The sequence below is a fragment of the Oncorhynchus tshawytscha genome, linkage group LG08 (assembly GCF_018296145.1).
Source record: "Oncorhynchus tshawytscha isolate Ot180627B linkage group LG08, Otsh_v2.0, whole genome shotgun sequence".
Classification (NCBI taxonomy): domain Eukaryota; kingdom Metazoa; phylum Chordata; class Actinopteri; order Salmoniformes; family Salmonidae; genus Oncorhynchus; species Oncorhynchus tshawytscha.
The window spans coordinates 21,205,865-21,221,649 of record NC_056436.1 but is presented as its reverse complement, the minus strand read 5'-3'; the positions used below and the strand labels follow the sequence as shown (position 1 = coordinate 21,221,649).

General features: G+C 43.0%; 1 protein-coding gene across 1 annotated transcript in view; it reads right to left on the bottom strand.

Annotated features, from left to right (window-relative positions):
* LOC112256798 (tetratricopeptide repeat protein 7B) overlaps positions 1–15,785 on the bottom strand; it is a 122,148-nt gene that overhangs the window by 105,589 nt on the left and 774 nt on the right. Inside the window, exons 2-5 of the mRNA XM_042325330.1 lie at positions 14,616–14,770; positions 14,102–14,270; positions 10,358–10,491; positions 2,840–2,961 (exon numbers count right to left, since the gene is read on the bottom strand). Coding sequence (XP_042181264.1) covers positions 2,840–2,961; positions 10,358–10,491; positions 14,102–14,270; positions 14,616–14,770 — 580 coding nt within the window. The remainder of the gene's footprint in view (positions 1–2,839; positions 2,962–10,357; positions 10,492–14,101; positions 14,271–14,615; positions 14,771–15,785) is intronic.

Below are 15,785 nucleotides of genomic sequence, written 5' to 3'. Positions count from 1 at the left end.
GACTATCACATCATTAGTAGCCTACTAATGACATACAGGTACAGTTGAAGTTGGAAGTTTACATACACTTAGGTTGGAGTCATTAAAACTCGTTTTTCAACCACTCCACAAATTTCTTGTTAACAAACTATAGTTTTGGCAAGTTGCTTAGGACATCTACTTTGTGCATGACACAAGTAATTTTTCCAACAATTGTTTACAGACAGATTATTTCACTTATAATTGACTGTATCACAATTCCAGTGGGTTGGAAGTTTACATACACTAAGTTGACTGTCCCTTTAAACAGCTTGGAAAATTCCAGAAAATTATGTCATGGCTTTAGAAGCTTCTGATAGGCTAATTGACATCATTTGAGTCAATTGGAGGTATACCTGTGGATGTATTTCAAGGCCTACATTCAAGGCCTACCTTCAATCAAAAGAAATCAGACATAAAATTTGTAGACCTCCACAAGTCTGGTTCATCCTTGGGAGCAATTTCGAAACGTTCATCTGTACAAACAATAGTATGCAAGTATAAACACCATGGTACCACGCAGCCGTCATACCGCCCAGGAATGAGACGCGTTCTGTCTCCTAGAGATGAATGTACTTTGGTGCGAAAAGTGCAAATCAATCCCAGAACAACAGCAAAGGACCTTGTGAAGATGCTGTAGGAAACAGGTACAAAAGTATCTATATCCACAGTAAAACAAGTCCTATATCAACATAACCTGAAAGGCTGCTCAGCAAGGAAGAAGCCACTGCTCCAAAACCGCCGTAAAAAAGCCAGACTACGGTTTGCAACTGCACATGGAGAAATGTCCTCTGGTCTGATTAAACAAAAATAGAACTGTTTGGCCATAATGACTATTGTTATGTTTGGAGGAAAAGGGGGAGGCTTGCAAGCCGAAGAACACCATCCCAACCTTGAAGCACTGGGGTGGCAGCATCATGTTGTGCGGGTGCTTTGCTGCAGAAGGGACTGGTGCACTTCACAAAATAGATGGCATCATGAGACAGGAAAATTATGTGGATATATTGAAGCAACATCTCAAGACATCAGTCAGGAAGTTAAAGCTTGGTTGCAAATGGGTCTTCTAAATGGACAATGACCCCAAGCATACTTCCAAAGTTGTGGCAAAATGGCTTAAGGACAGCAAAGTCAAGGTATTGAAGTGGCCATCACAAAGCCCTGACCTCAAGCCCATAGAGAATTTGTGGGCAGAACTGAAAAAGCGTGTGCGAGCAAGGACGCCTACAAACCTGACTCAGTTACACCAGCTCTGTCAGGAGGAATGGGCCAAAAGCTTGTGGAAGGCTACCCGAAACGTTTGACCCATGTAAAACAATTTAAAGGCAATGCTTCCAAATACTAATTGAGTGTATGTAAACTTCTGACCCACTGGGAATGTGATAATAGAAATAGAAGCTGAAATAAATCATTCTCTCTACTATTATTCTGACATTTCACATTCTTAAAATAAAGTGGTGATCCTAACTGACCTAAGACAGGGAATTGTAACAAAGATTAAATGTCAGGAGTTTTGAAAAACTGAGTTTAAATGTATTTGGCGAAGGTGTACGTAAACTTCCGACTTCAACTGTATATAAAGAGGGCAGATGAAGAACTGATTAATTAACATAGGCCTACTAATCGTTAAAAGTCTAGCATAACTTTCTGTGAACGACAGTATAAGCGGAACAGATCTCTCTGCCATGTTTGTTTCCATCCACTCAGAGACGCACACTGAAGAACTACCGCAACACAGCACATGTTTCCTTCATCATCAATGCACTCACGCCTACTACCTTTGAGGAGATCAAAGCAGGTGCGGGCAATAAAGTGTTCTCGCTTAGTTGACTAAACGCTGTAACTAACTACCTTTTTCATAATCTTGCCTTAGCTAAGGAGCTAACTACGAAATTTGAATGGTTATGAGCTTTACATTTTCCCTTTTTCATCACACATCAGTGGTATCAATGGACAAAGTAGGGAGCTGCCATCCAGCTGGAGGGTGAAGAGATATTTCCTCCTCGCCCTAGTACTCTGATTGGCTCAGTTTCAACTTCAGACGGTTGAGTCAAAAACCACAAAGTGCCAACTACAAGCCTATTTTTGTGTATTTTATGGTTGTTTTTCATACTGCGTACATTCACCTCAAATTATGTGCATGGTACGCAAAATGCATGCAGGTTGGCAGGTCTGGGCTTGGCATCTTGGCTTTGAGTTGCAAGTCAACCTGAGTCTCTATGGTAATACAAGAGCATTGTTTTCTCTGGGGGGGGATTGTAAGTCAAACACAGTGCTATTCTAGGGCAGAGAGGAGTGGAGGAATACCTACTATGCGTCCTGAGACAAACGGACCCTTGGATTGGAAGAAAGAGAGACAGTGGAGAGAGGGAAGAGTGACAGTGGAGAGAGGGAAGAGTGACAGTAGAGAGAGGGAAGAGTGACAGTAGAGAGAGGGAAGAGTGACAGTAGAGAGAGGGAAGAGTGACAGTGGAGAGAGGGAAGAGTGACAGTAGAGAGAGGGAAGAGTGACAGTAGAGAGAGGGAAGAGTGACAGTGGAGAGAGGGAAGAGTGACAGTGGAGAGAGGGAAGAGTGACAGTAGAGAGAGGGAAGAGTGACAGTAGAGAGAGGGAAGAGTGACAGTAGAGAGAGGGAAGAGTGACAGTAGAGAGAGAAGAGTGACAGTAGAGAGAGAGAAGAGAGTGACATTGGAGAGAGGGAAGAGTGACAGAGAGGGAAGAGTGACAGGAAGCAGCAACACACACAGTGGGTTAGGGATGAATTAATAACAAGCCTGGATGTCAGTGTAGAATTATTCCACACACATGCTCTCACTCTCTTACCCATTTTTGAAGTGGATGACATGTGCCCTCTGAAGTCCCGTCTCCAGGAAGTATCCCAGCTCCTGCTCCTGGGCCACTGGACCTGGTTTTGGACTGTGGTTCTGCAACCTCGCACTGAGGGCCTGAAACACATCAAATTGACCAGAGAACAGAGGATGGAGCATTGGAGCCACCTCTTACACCACAATGCGATGCTTGAAGACGTGTTCACATTCTGCATCAGCAATAGACTGTTACACTGTACATACGCAAATCAGCCAAACGTTTTAATTCATAAACAACAATATTGTACTTCCAAAACCAGATCGGTAATCAGAGAGATAAGAAAACACAACCTAGATAACATCAGATAATAGTAGACCTAGAAGAAAAGAAAGATAAGAGGAGAGAGGACAAGGGAAGAACCATGGCTGCTACTCTCTTCTCTTCATCCCCCTCTCCTCTCCTTCCCCTCTTCCTCTTTTCCCCCTCCTAACCCTCTCCTCCCCTTATTTTCTCTCCATCAGTCCAACCAGAAGGTCCCCATTGTGTTCCCACTCTCCTCTCTCTGTCTGTCAAAAAATATGAAATTATTTCATTCAGCAGCAGGTAGCTTGTGTCCTTATACCTTGTGCTGCCTGTCTGGCACATGATACACTGAGAGAGAGAGAGATAGATACCTGGCTTTAGTGCTGTTGCCCCATTCATCTCCTGGGTATTGTATCAGTGTCTCTCTGTATGCTGTATGGAATCAGCTGCCGGTTCAATTACAGGGGGGCAGCTCTCTCCGACCTGGTGTTCTGGATGTGTGGGTGGGCTGGGAATGTAGGTGGGGAAGGGAAAGGCGTGTGCTGGAGGTGGGGAGGGAGCTATTTGGGGACGTGCCGCTCCAATGTGAATCAGTTGCACTAAATTAGAATTTCAATATTGAATTGTAACAGCCGATACAGAAGAAAGAAAATGCAGGGGTAAAGCCTGTGGCTTTTTGGGGGAGTGAATTGATGCCACTAGATTAGTTTAAATATTGAATTCAAATAGCACATACAGTTATGCCATTTTAGAGCAACAGCACAGCTCTATCCTGAGGCTTGGTAACTAAAATGACACCATGAGCCGAAAAAATGGGCCAAATTAGTATTTGCATCATTGCTCTTCAACTAAGGACACTTAAGGACACTTGCACAAAATAGAAGGTCTGAAAACGATTCACTATCTCTACACTGTGAACACCATAACTCAACAGAGTAGTCACACCAAAGGCCTCAGGGCCAGAATAGCATCAGACAGGCTAGCACTGGGGATGGGAGAATGTTATTGAGTGAGTTCCCACATGATAGCATATATATGCATTCAGACTGACTAGATAGCAGGGCTGCTGAAATGAAAAACATATAAAAGGTTGCTACACTGTTCTGCAACCCCTCAGAGAGGCCAGGAGAGACTCAGGGATGGAGAGAGCAGAAAAAGAGAGAGGGAGAGGAAGAGAGAGAGAAGAGAGACAAATGCAGAAAGTAAGAAAGAAATAAAGAAAAATAGAGAGCGAGAGAGAGAGCAGAGACAGAGAGATGGAGAGAAAGAAAGAGATAGAAAAAAGCAAAGAGCGAGAAACAGAGAGCAGACAGAAAGAGATAGAAAATAAAATGCAAGGGAAAACCCTGTTGGCAGAACAAATCCGAGTGGAGAAAAAAGTTGCTGGTTGAAACAGCGGCCAAGGTCAGACACAGGAACAGTCTGGGCCAGTCTGTCAATGCTGCATCGATCTGCTGATGAACCTGGCCCCCTTCAACCACTATGGTACTAATAGTACAGACACCAGCACTTCTGATGGGGTATAGGCCTACTGCACTGTCTAATACACTAGCACACAGGCAGGTCCAACTCCCAAACATTAGCTGATGTGTGCTGAGCATTCTGGCACAAAATTGATGCTGTTTCCGCTTTGAGCACTGGAAAAGCCCTATACAAATCCAATCAATTAATGAATGAGTTAATTACAGGCAAGTCCAATCCACTTATTGGGGAAACCAAGGAAGGATAGCGTCATTAAAGGTCAGGTTGCATGATATATTTCCACAAATCTAACAATGTAGATTGATATTTCATCTGAACGGTCTTTATGCAAAAGTTTCTATAAAATGTTGGTAACACTTCATTTTAAGGGGTCCTTATTACAGTGCATTTATGCAATTACACTGTAACAAGAATTATAATGAATTGTAATTATGCATAGTTACACAGTAATAATGACATGTAACTGGTGGTAATTGCAGTCTGTAATTTGTATTTATTATGGATCCAAATTAGCTGCTGCCAAGGCAGCACCTAATCTTCCTGATGTCCAGCAGAATTAAGGCAGTTATACAATTTTAAATACATTACAATACATTCATTACAGAATTCACAACACACTAAGTGTGTGCACTCAGGGCCATACTCTACTACCACATATCTACAACACAAAATCCATGTGTACATCTGTGTATAGTGTGTATGTTATCATGTGTGTATATGCATGTGTCTGTGCCTATGTTTGTGTTACTTCACAGTCCCCGCTGTTCCATAAGGTGTATATTTACCTGCTTTTTAAATCTGATTCTACTGCTTGCATCAGTTATCTGATGTGGGATAGAGTTCAATGTAGTCATGGCTCTATGTGGTACTGTGAGCCTCCCAAAGTCTGTTCTGGACTTGGGGACTGTGAAGAGACCTCTGGTGGCAGGTCTTGTGGGGTATACATGGGTGTCCAAGCTGTGTGCTAGTATTTTAAAACAGACAGCTCGGTACCTTCAGCTTATCAACACATCTTACGAAAACAAGTAATGATGATATCAATCTCTCTTCCACTTTGAGCCATGAGAGATTGAGATGCATGTCATTAATGTTAGCTCTCCGTGTACTTTTAAGGGCCAGCCGTGCTGCCCTGTTCTGAGCCAACTGCAATTTTCCAAAGTCCCTCTTTGTGGCACCTGACCCCACTACTGAACAGTAGTCTAGGTGTGACAAAACCAGGGCCTGTAGGACCTGACTTGTTGATAGTGTTAAGAATGCAGAGCAGTGTTTTATTATGGACAGACTACTCCCCATCTTAGCTACTGTTGTATCAATATGTTTTGACCATGACAGTTTACAATCCAGGGTAACTCCAAGCAGTTGCTCAATTTCCACATTATTCATTACGAGATGAAGTTGAGGTTTAGTGAATGATTTGTCCCAAATACAATGCTTTTAGTTTTGGAAACATTTATGACTAACTTATTAATTACAGGGGTGTAACAACGGATGTTTGATAGCATGCTTGTTACAAATGTTAAAGCTTCCGATAGCATCCCAACGCACAATATTTCAGCCTTTACAAACCATGTGATAAGCGTAAGCCAATTGAAAACCGACCACATCATTGACAACTCTGCAATACAGATGTGGAGTCTGATGCCCAGGCTCAATGGCAAAAACGGGTTCACAAACGGTTCACATCAAAAAACATATGTTTTTTATCATTTAACGGTGCTTTTGACAATAGGTAAATTACTTTAACAAAATTGTAAACCTATTAAGCTTGGTTGAATAATGGTTTATATACTGAACAAAAATATAAATGCAACATGTGAAGTGTTGGTTCCATGTTTCATGAGTTGAAATAAAAGATCCCTTGAATTTTACATACATACAAAAATACTGTTTCTCTCAAATTTTGTGTACGATTTGTTTACATCCCAGTTAGTTAGTATTTCTCCTTTGCCAAGATAATCCATCAACCAGACAGGTGTGGCATATCAAGAAGCTGATTAAACAGCATGGTCATTAGACATGTGCACCTTGTGCTGGGGACAATAAAAGGCCAATCTAAAGAGTTGTGTATTTGTCACACAACAAATACAGTACATGTTTAAAGTTTGGACACGCCTACTCATTCAAGGGTTTTCTTTATATGAAATAACACATATGGAATCATGTAGTAACCAAAAAAAGTATTAAACAAATCAAAATATATTTTATATTTGAGATTCTTCAAAGTAGCCACCCTTTGCTTTGATGACAGCATTTTACAGTCTTGGCATTCTCTCAACCAGTGTTGAGTTATTGTCCTGTTGAAAAACATATGATAGTCCCACTAAGCGCCAACCAGATGGGATGGCATATCGATGCAGAATGCTGAGGTAGCCATGCTGGTTAAGTGAGCCTTGAATTGTAAATAAATCAGACAGTGTCAGCAGAAAAACACCCCCACACCTCCTCCTCCATGCTTCACGGAGCGAACCACACATTCAGAGATCCCCTACTCTGCATCTCACAAAGACACAGCGGTTGGAACCAAAAATCGCAAAATCAGACTCATCCGACCAAAGGACAGATATCCACCAGTCTAGTGTCCATTGCTCGTGTTTCTTGGCCCAAGCAAGTCTCTTCTTATTATTGGTGTCCTTTAGTAGTGGTTTCTTTGCAGCAATTTGACCATGAAGGCCTGATTCACAGTCTCCTCTGAACAGTTGATATTGAGATGTGTCTGTTACTTGAACTCTGGGAAGCATTTATTTGGGCTGCAATTTCTGAGGCTGGTAACTAATGAACTTATCCTTTACAGCAGAGGTAACTCTGGGTCTTCCTTTCCTGTGGCAGTCATCATGAGAACCAGTTTCATCATAGCTCTTGATGGTTTTTGCGACTGCATTTGAAGAAACTTTCAAAGTTCTTGAAATTTTCCGGACTGATTGACCTGCATGTCTTGAAGTAATGATGGACTGTTGTTTCTCTTTGCTTATTTGAGTTGTTCTTGTCATAATATAGACTTGGTCTTTTAGCAAATAGGGATATCTTCTACAGTATATACCACCCCTACCATATCACAACACAACTGATTGGCTCAAACTCATTAAGAAGGAAAGAAATTCCACAAATGAACTTTTAACGAGGCACACCTGTTAACTGAAATGCATTCCAGGTGACTATCTCAAGAAGCGAGTTGAGAGAATGCCAAGAGTTTGCAAAGCTGCCATCAAGGCAAGGGGTGGCTACATTGAAGAATCTCAAATATAAAATATATTTTGAGTTGTTTAACACTTTTTGGTTACTACATGATTCCATGTGTTATTTCATAGTTTTGATGTCTTCACTATTATGTGACAATGTAGAAAATAGTAAAATAAAGAAAAACCTTGGAATGAGTAGGTGTGTCCAAACTTTTGACTGGTACACACCCTTGAGTCAGCACATGTTAGAATCACCTTTGGCAGCGATGACAGCTGTGAGTCTTTCTAGGTACGTCTAAGAGTTTTGCACACTCTGGATTATAAAACATTTGCCCATTTATCATTTTAAAAATTATTCAAGCTCTGTCAAATTGGTTGTTGATCATTGCTAGATAACCATCAAGTTTTGCCACAGATTTTCAAGCAGATTTAAGTCAAAACTGAAACTCTGCCACCCAAGAACATTCACTGTCTTCTTGGTAAGCAACTCCATTGTAGATTTGGCCTTGTGTTTCAGGTTATTGTCCTGCTGAAAGGTGAATTAATCTCTGGTGTTAAGTAGACTGAACCAGGTTTTCTTCTAGGATTTTGCCTGTTGCTTAGCTCCATTCTGTTGATTTTTTTTATCCTGAAATACTCTCCAGTCCTTAACGATTACAAGCATACCCATAACATGATGCAGCCACCACTGATTGAAAAAATAGAGTGGTAATCAGTAATGTGCTGTATTGGATTTACCCCAAACATACTGTAACATTAGTTTGAGAAACAGACGCCTCACAAGTCCTCAACTGGCAGCTTCATTAAATAGTACTCGCAAAACACCAGTCTCAATGTCAACAGTGAAGAGGCGACTCCTGGATGCTGGCCTTCTAGGCAGAGTTCCTCTGTCCAGTGTCTGTGTTCTTTTGCCCATCTTAATATTCTATTAGTATTGGCCAGTCTGAAATATGGCTTTTTCTTTGTAACTATGACTAGAAGGCCAGCATCCCAGAGTCGCCTCATAAACTGTTGACGTTGAGACTGGTGTTTTGCGGGTACTATTTAATGAAGCTGCCAGTTGAGGACTTGTGAGGCGTCTGTTTCTCAAACTAGACACTCTAATGTACTTGTCCTCTTGCTCAGTTGTGCACCGGGGCCTCCCACAGTTTGCTCTGTTCTGTGAGTAATATACAGCGTTGTACGAGATCTTCAGTTTCTTGGCAATTTCTCACATGGAATAGCCGTCATTTCTCAGAACAAGTATAGACTGACAAGTTTCAGAAGAAAGTTCTTTATTTCTGGCCATTTGAAGCCTGTAATCGAACCCACAAATGCTGATGCTCCAGATACTCAACTAGTCTAAAGAAGGCCAGTTTTATTGCTTCTTTAATCAGAACAACAGTTTTCAGCTGTGCTAACATAACCCTTTTGCAATTATGAAAACCCTTTTGCAATTTTCATAATTGCAAAAGGGTTTTCTAATGATCAATTAGCCTTTTAAAATGATAAACTTGGATTAGCTAACACAACGTGCCATTGGATCACAGGAGTGATGGTTGCTGATAATGAGCCTCTGTACGCCTATGTAGATATTCCATAACAAATCTGACGTTTCCAGCTACAATCGTCATTTACAACATTAACAATGTCTACACTGTATTTCATGTTATTTTATTGACAAAAATGTGCTTTTATGTAAAAAACAAGGACATTTCAAAGCGACCCCAAACTTTTGAACGGTAGGTTTTTTTTCTCGCCCCTTTTTCTCCCCAATTTTGTGGTATCCAATTGGTAGTTACAGTCTTGTCTCAACACTGCAACTCCCGTATGGACTCGGGAGAGGCGAAGGTCGAGAGGCATGCGTCCTCCGAAACACGACCCAACCAAGCCGCACTGTTTCTTGACACAATGCCCACTTAACCCGGAAGCCAGCCACACCAATGTGTCGGAGGAAACACTGTACACCTGGCGACCGTGTCAGAGTGCACTGCGCCTGGCCCGCCACAGGAGTTGCTAGTGCGCGATGGGACAAGGACATCCCTGCAGGCCAAATCCCCCCTAACCCAGACAGCGCTGGGCAAATTGTGCGCCACAACATGGGTCTCCCGGTCGCAGCCGGCCACCCAAATCTGAATGTTTAACAGCAACCTCATTCTGCAAACTTCCCTTTAAAATGTCAAACAGCAACAATCCGAGAACAAAAGTTAAGTTACTGGTGACTGGCCCTTAGTCTTGGCTATTTGTAATTGTAACTTAAAAATCGACTCAGCAAGATGACGTAGATGCACAAAGTAAACAGCAGTAAACAACTAAGAGTGTTGAAGCTCGAGACTAAACTTCTCCGCTGTTTTGGTCACGTTGCAGTCTTGCATCCCGTTCATCTTAATATCTGCAGTGCTGCTCATGGCAACGTCATCTAGCCGAGTATACCTTAAACTGTAATTTAAAAGAGGGTTAATTATTTTGTTAGTATTAGCCCAGATCACCTGAAAATGATTTGGTTTTGTCACAGTGATTAAAGCATCCCCATATTCTCCCTCCCATCAACACATCCACTTGTAAAGCCAATGTTAGCTTGTTGCTAGGTTACCTTCTCTACTTCCTGTAGGTAGAGCAGGGCAATGTCTCCAGACTTCTCATAGCAGGTAATCACTTCCTGGTCTTTGTCCACGTTATAATTGGACAGGGACGGAGATGCAGCCGGGACTTTCTCTAGACACAGACCTGGAGAGAAGAAATTAAGGAATTTTTAAAAACGTCTGTATACGCTACACCTCACATACAGTACTGTGGCCTTGCCTCTGGTCGGGATAAGACCACACAATGCAGCCCACCAGGGGTTAAAGTTCACGCTCAAGCTTTAGTGTCTGTGTGTGTTTGTGCGTGCGCGGATGCGTGTGCATAGTGTACAATCATCGGAGTCAAGGACAGCCACCAGCCTCACCTCATGTCAGCCAAGGACTGAAGAAGCCTTCCTTTCTTCTAAAGAGGAGATTAGGACAACAATCGCCTTCTACTTCTGGCTCTCACTCTTCTACAAATGAAGGCCCTCACTCTTTTCCCTCATGTATGGCCCTGAGTTTCCCTGATTTTGTGACCTGGAAAGGAAAAACTCTGGGCCTTTGTTGTAGTCAGAGTTTTCCATGTAAACTCACGTGCGAAGGAATATCTCGGGCCCTAAAAGGATACTATGAGGAAAAGTATCCCTGTCTGACCTTTGGGTAAACTGTATCTTGTTTTGTGTGGGCCGGTTCTGTCAATCACCAGACCATTCTGTTTGTAACAAGACAATATGTAGAAAAGCACTTCCATTGTGGCTACACACACCTCGTTGTTATGAAACCGAATCTGCAGTTCCCAAAGCACCCTTTTCAAACAACACATTAATAATAGATAATAGCCTTAATAACTCATTCATTATAAATAGCTCTAGCCTCTGGAATTACACAAGACTACTCCAACTGTGTGACGCTCAAATAGAGCCATTCATTAAAAGGGTCCAAACAATACAAGCCAAACGGTTCTTCCATCAACCCCACATGATTAATTTACACACCCTGAAACCTCTAGTACCATAGAGGTGCAGATGTCTTCTCTTTATAGGACATGACTGTAACATGAACACTGATGCAAGAGAGAAAGACAGAGAGGGATTGAAGTAGAGAGGGGAGGAGAGCTATACATAGATAAAGAAACAGAAAGACAGAGAGGGATGGAGGTAGAGAGAGAGAGAGAGAGAGAGAGAGAGAGAGAGAGAGAGAGAGAGAGAGAGAGAGAGGGGAGGAGAGAGAGAGTTATAGATAAGCAAAGAAACAGAAAGACAGAGGAGGCAGAGACAAACAGATGGAGAGATTAACATGCTCTGTCACAGATGGACGGACCGCCACCATGGATGGATGGATAGAGAGAGAGAGAGAGAGAGAGAGAGAGAGAGAGAGAGAGATAGAGATCTGCAAAGATGGATGTATGCAGCCATGCTTGTCTTTGCCTTATAAAGATTTCCTGTGGTGGAGATGCGGGTATGTTAATGACTGGAGCCGGGGGGTTCTGTTGTCATTGTATGGCTCTGCTCTCTCTCTGCTGCCGTGCCAGATAACTTATTCATGCCACTGTGACACTCTCACAGCCTAATGGGCTCCTGTGTTACTCTAAACAGGCCGGCCTGACCTCCTCCTCCCCTCCACTCCTCTCGATTAGGACGCTCATTAAAATGAAAACAGCAGTAATGTCTTCCCATTCCCGCCATCGGACAAACAAGATAGCTGGTCCAGACAAAGTCACACAAAATGACAAATGAACTCAGGTTAGCTACCCATCAACACTGCCTTACACAGCCAACAAAGTACTATATAAGAAATGATGCTGTTTAACATAAAAGAGAGCTTCATCTGAAGAGACTTCCTTCCATTCTAGATGTTTCCGGCTATAAAGTCAGCTTGCCTAAATTCAGGTCAAGCCCTAATGTTTCAATGCTTCACTCCATATACACAGTATGATTGCAGGCAATACGGCCCGGGGAGGAGACGTGTGTGTGCCTATGTGGGGGTGGGGTTGCCTACGCAATGCAGTCGCTCCACAGTGATGTATGCTGTATGGGCAACTGCTTGCATCATCGGTCGGTCTGTGTAAATCCTAGGATAGGCTGCTGTATGTATAGAGGGGGACAGATTTGTGTGTGTGTGCCGTGTGTATACTAGGCTGCTGTATTGAGGGGCTCCACACTACGACAGACAGACAGACAGACAGACAGACAGACAGACAGACAGACAGACAGACAGACAGACAGACAGACAGACAGACAGACAGACAGACAGACAGACAGACAGACAGACAGACAGACAGACAGTCTGTCTGTCTGTCTGTCTGTGTGAGGACTCCTCTCTGCATGAGCAAACATAAGCATAGTGAACAGTGAACCTCTACTGCCACCATATGGCCCATCAACACATTGCAGGGTATACTAGCTCAAACAGAGGACTGGTGCTGCTCTGTCAATTTCCTCTTTACAGAGACAATGGATTTTTCCTGTCTCCTGACCCCTCCTGTCTCAGCCTCCAGTATTTATGCTGCAGTAGTTTATGTGTCGGGGGGCTAGGGTCAGTTTGTTATATCTGGAGTATTTCTCCTGTCCTATTCGGTGTCCTGTGTGTATCTAAGTGTGCGTTCTCTAATTCTCTCCTTCTCTCGGAGGAGGACCTGAGCCCTAGGACCATGCCCCAGGATTACCTGACATGATGACTCCTTGCTGTCCCCAGTCCATCTGGCCGTGCTGCTGCTCCAGTTTCAACTGTTCTGTCTTCTTATTATTCGAACATGCTGATCATTTATGAACATTTGAACATCTTGGCCATGTTCTGTTATAATCTCCACCCGGCACAGCCAGAAGAGGACTGGCCACCCCACATAGCCTGGTTCCTCTCTAGGTTTGTTCCTAGGTTTTGGCCTTTCTAGGGAGTTTTTCCTAGCCACCGTGCTTCTACACCTGCATTGCTTGCTGTTTGGGGTTTTAGGCTGGGTTTCTGTACAGCACTTTGAGATATCAGCTGATGTACGAAGGGCTATATAAATAAATTTGATTTGATTTTCCTCCATGTCATGTCCATTTTAATATACACACTAGATTTCGATACAGCAACAGACTCTATTATAGGCCATTTAAAACGCCATTACTTATCCATCAAAACCATCTCCATTTTACAGCAGGTCAATCAAACATCCCCTTGTATTAGTGCAGAATTCTGAGGGGAAAGCCTGAGCAAGCCTCCACAGACAGGAACTGCATAATGAGGTAGGTCACATTGTGTTCTCATCAGCTAAGCTAATTGTCCCCCTGGCAAGCATACAGTGACAGAGTTCAAGGGGTGCAACGGCAGGGTGGGCACCAGGTTAAAACTCAGACTGACCAGACCAGCAGAGTTAGGTAATACATTCACCCCAGCACTTTCTCAATACATGACTGAGGCAGTGGAAGAACAGAGGGATTCAGCACCACAGATTAGGCTCAATGTCCTTTAGAATAGACAAATTCACCAAATTACTAGAATGAATGTGTCGAGTACTGAAGCGGAGTTGAGATTGAAGCTCAAATTTGGTAGTAGAATAGACGGTATGGTTTTGCAGTGTTTCCCCTACCATAGATCTGTTCCCCTGGACAATTTTGTTGCGTAGATTTCGAATTGGGAAATACTGGCAGGGTTTTCCAGCACAGGACCTTTTTTTGGCAGGCAACCCAAAGGTTTTCTCGTGGCCACTGCCACAACCTAAGCCCCTTTTTGAGCCAGGAAAAACCCTGACTGGTGTAATGTGAGGGCATTATGGCACCCTAAGCTCTTACCTTTGGTAGCGTATGCTTCGGCAATCATGGAGAGACGGTAGACAGGGGCTCCCACCAGTGCCAGCTCGTCCAGGGTCACTTTGCCATACTGGTTGAAGGCCTCACTATAGTCTCCCTCCACATAGGACAGCTTGGCCATCAACATACTAGCCTCTTGCATGTAGTCCGGCTAGGCACAAAAGGAAAGAGAAGAGACAGTTACAGTGTAGCCATATGTTTTCTCCTGAACACAAAAATATATGTTCAGATTTCAGAGAAAAAGGGTGCATACAAGCAGCATGAGGGAGTGAGGCAGTAATATGAGGTTATACAATTCAAAGGGGATTCTCTCAGTTTGGGAAAGCAGTGAGTGTACTGCCAGATCCTGATTAAACCAGTGTTACCCTTTTGCAGTATTATAATACTGTTATAAGACTGGACTACACTGTTATAACACTTACAAGAGTAAACTAGACTGGAGACTGGGCATATGACGAATACTAATGGCTAAAGGTGTTATATCATTAATATCTACCTTGAGGTTCCCTCGGTCCAGGGCAGCGGTCAGGTGCTTGCGGACCTCTACAAGCTGAGGTCTTGGGCCCCTCGGGCTGGCCCCCTGCTTGATGGGGTTCTCCTTGAGGTACTGCTGGAGCTTGGCTTCCCCCAGCAGCAGATTCCCCAGGTCATCTCAAACACAAACAAAGTTTAGTCTATACCTCCAGCAGTGGAGGCTCCTCAGAGGAGGAAGGGGAGGACCATCCTCAGTGAATTTCATAAAAATAAAAATAGTGAAACATTAAAAAAGTTACACTTTTTAGATAATATATTTAGTATAGTTTTCACATCACCAAATAATTGATTAAAACACACGGTTTTGCAATGAAGGTCTACAGTTGCCTCAACAGCACTCTGTACGGTAGAGCCACTGTAGGAGGACAGCTAGTTTCCATCCTCCTCTGGCTACATTGACTTTAATACAAAACCTAGGAGGCTCATGGTTCTCACCCCCTTCTATAGACTGACACTTCTCTGTTCTCAATTACATTCAAATCAGCATTGAAAAAAAAGTTTAAGTTTGTTCCACCTGAGCGAGTCTGACCACAAGTCAGAGACCACTATGGGAAAAGATCACGGGAAAAGAGCAGGAATAGGCTTTTGTAGGCTACAGTCCAAGCTATGTCTTCCAATGTTGTGACTGCTGTTGGCATCCAAATATTATCAAACTTAAATAAACGCTTGGAGGATGCTTATCGATCATTGTTTTTTAAACCAGTGGACTGCCAGTGAAAGATGTGCTCTTGCAACAGCTGCATAGTGCGGATCCCAGCCTATGGAATAAAAGTGGCGCTTGTATTGCTCAATCTAATTCATGTCGATTAAAAAAAATCCTTCATGCTATGTTGGATTTTAAAGCAATTTGTAGGCTAATCCAGTTTGTTAACCGTTTGTTAACTACCCCCCTATGCTCTGGTCTGACTGACATAAGAAGGCATGTCAGTTTATGTCAACAAAACATGCTTGCATGCCAAAATAGGACATTTATGCCGCGTTCAAAACAACTGGGAACACGGAGAAAACGTTGTCAATTCATCACGTCGGTGAGCCGGAGAGTACCGAGTTCCTAGTTGTTTTGAACGCGGCATTAAAGGTGAAGTTAAATGACATAATCATTCCAGCTAGGCGACTTCCCGTTTACAGACAG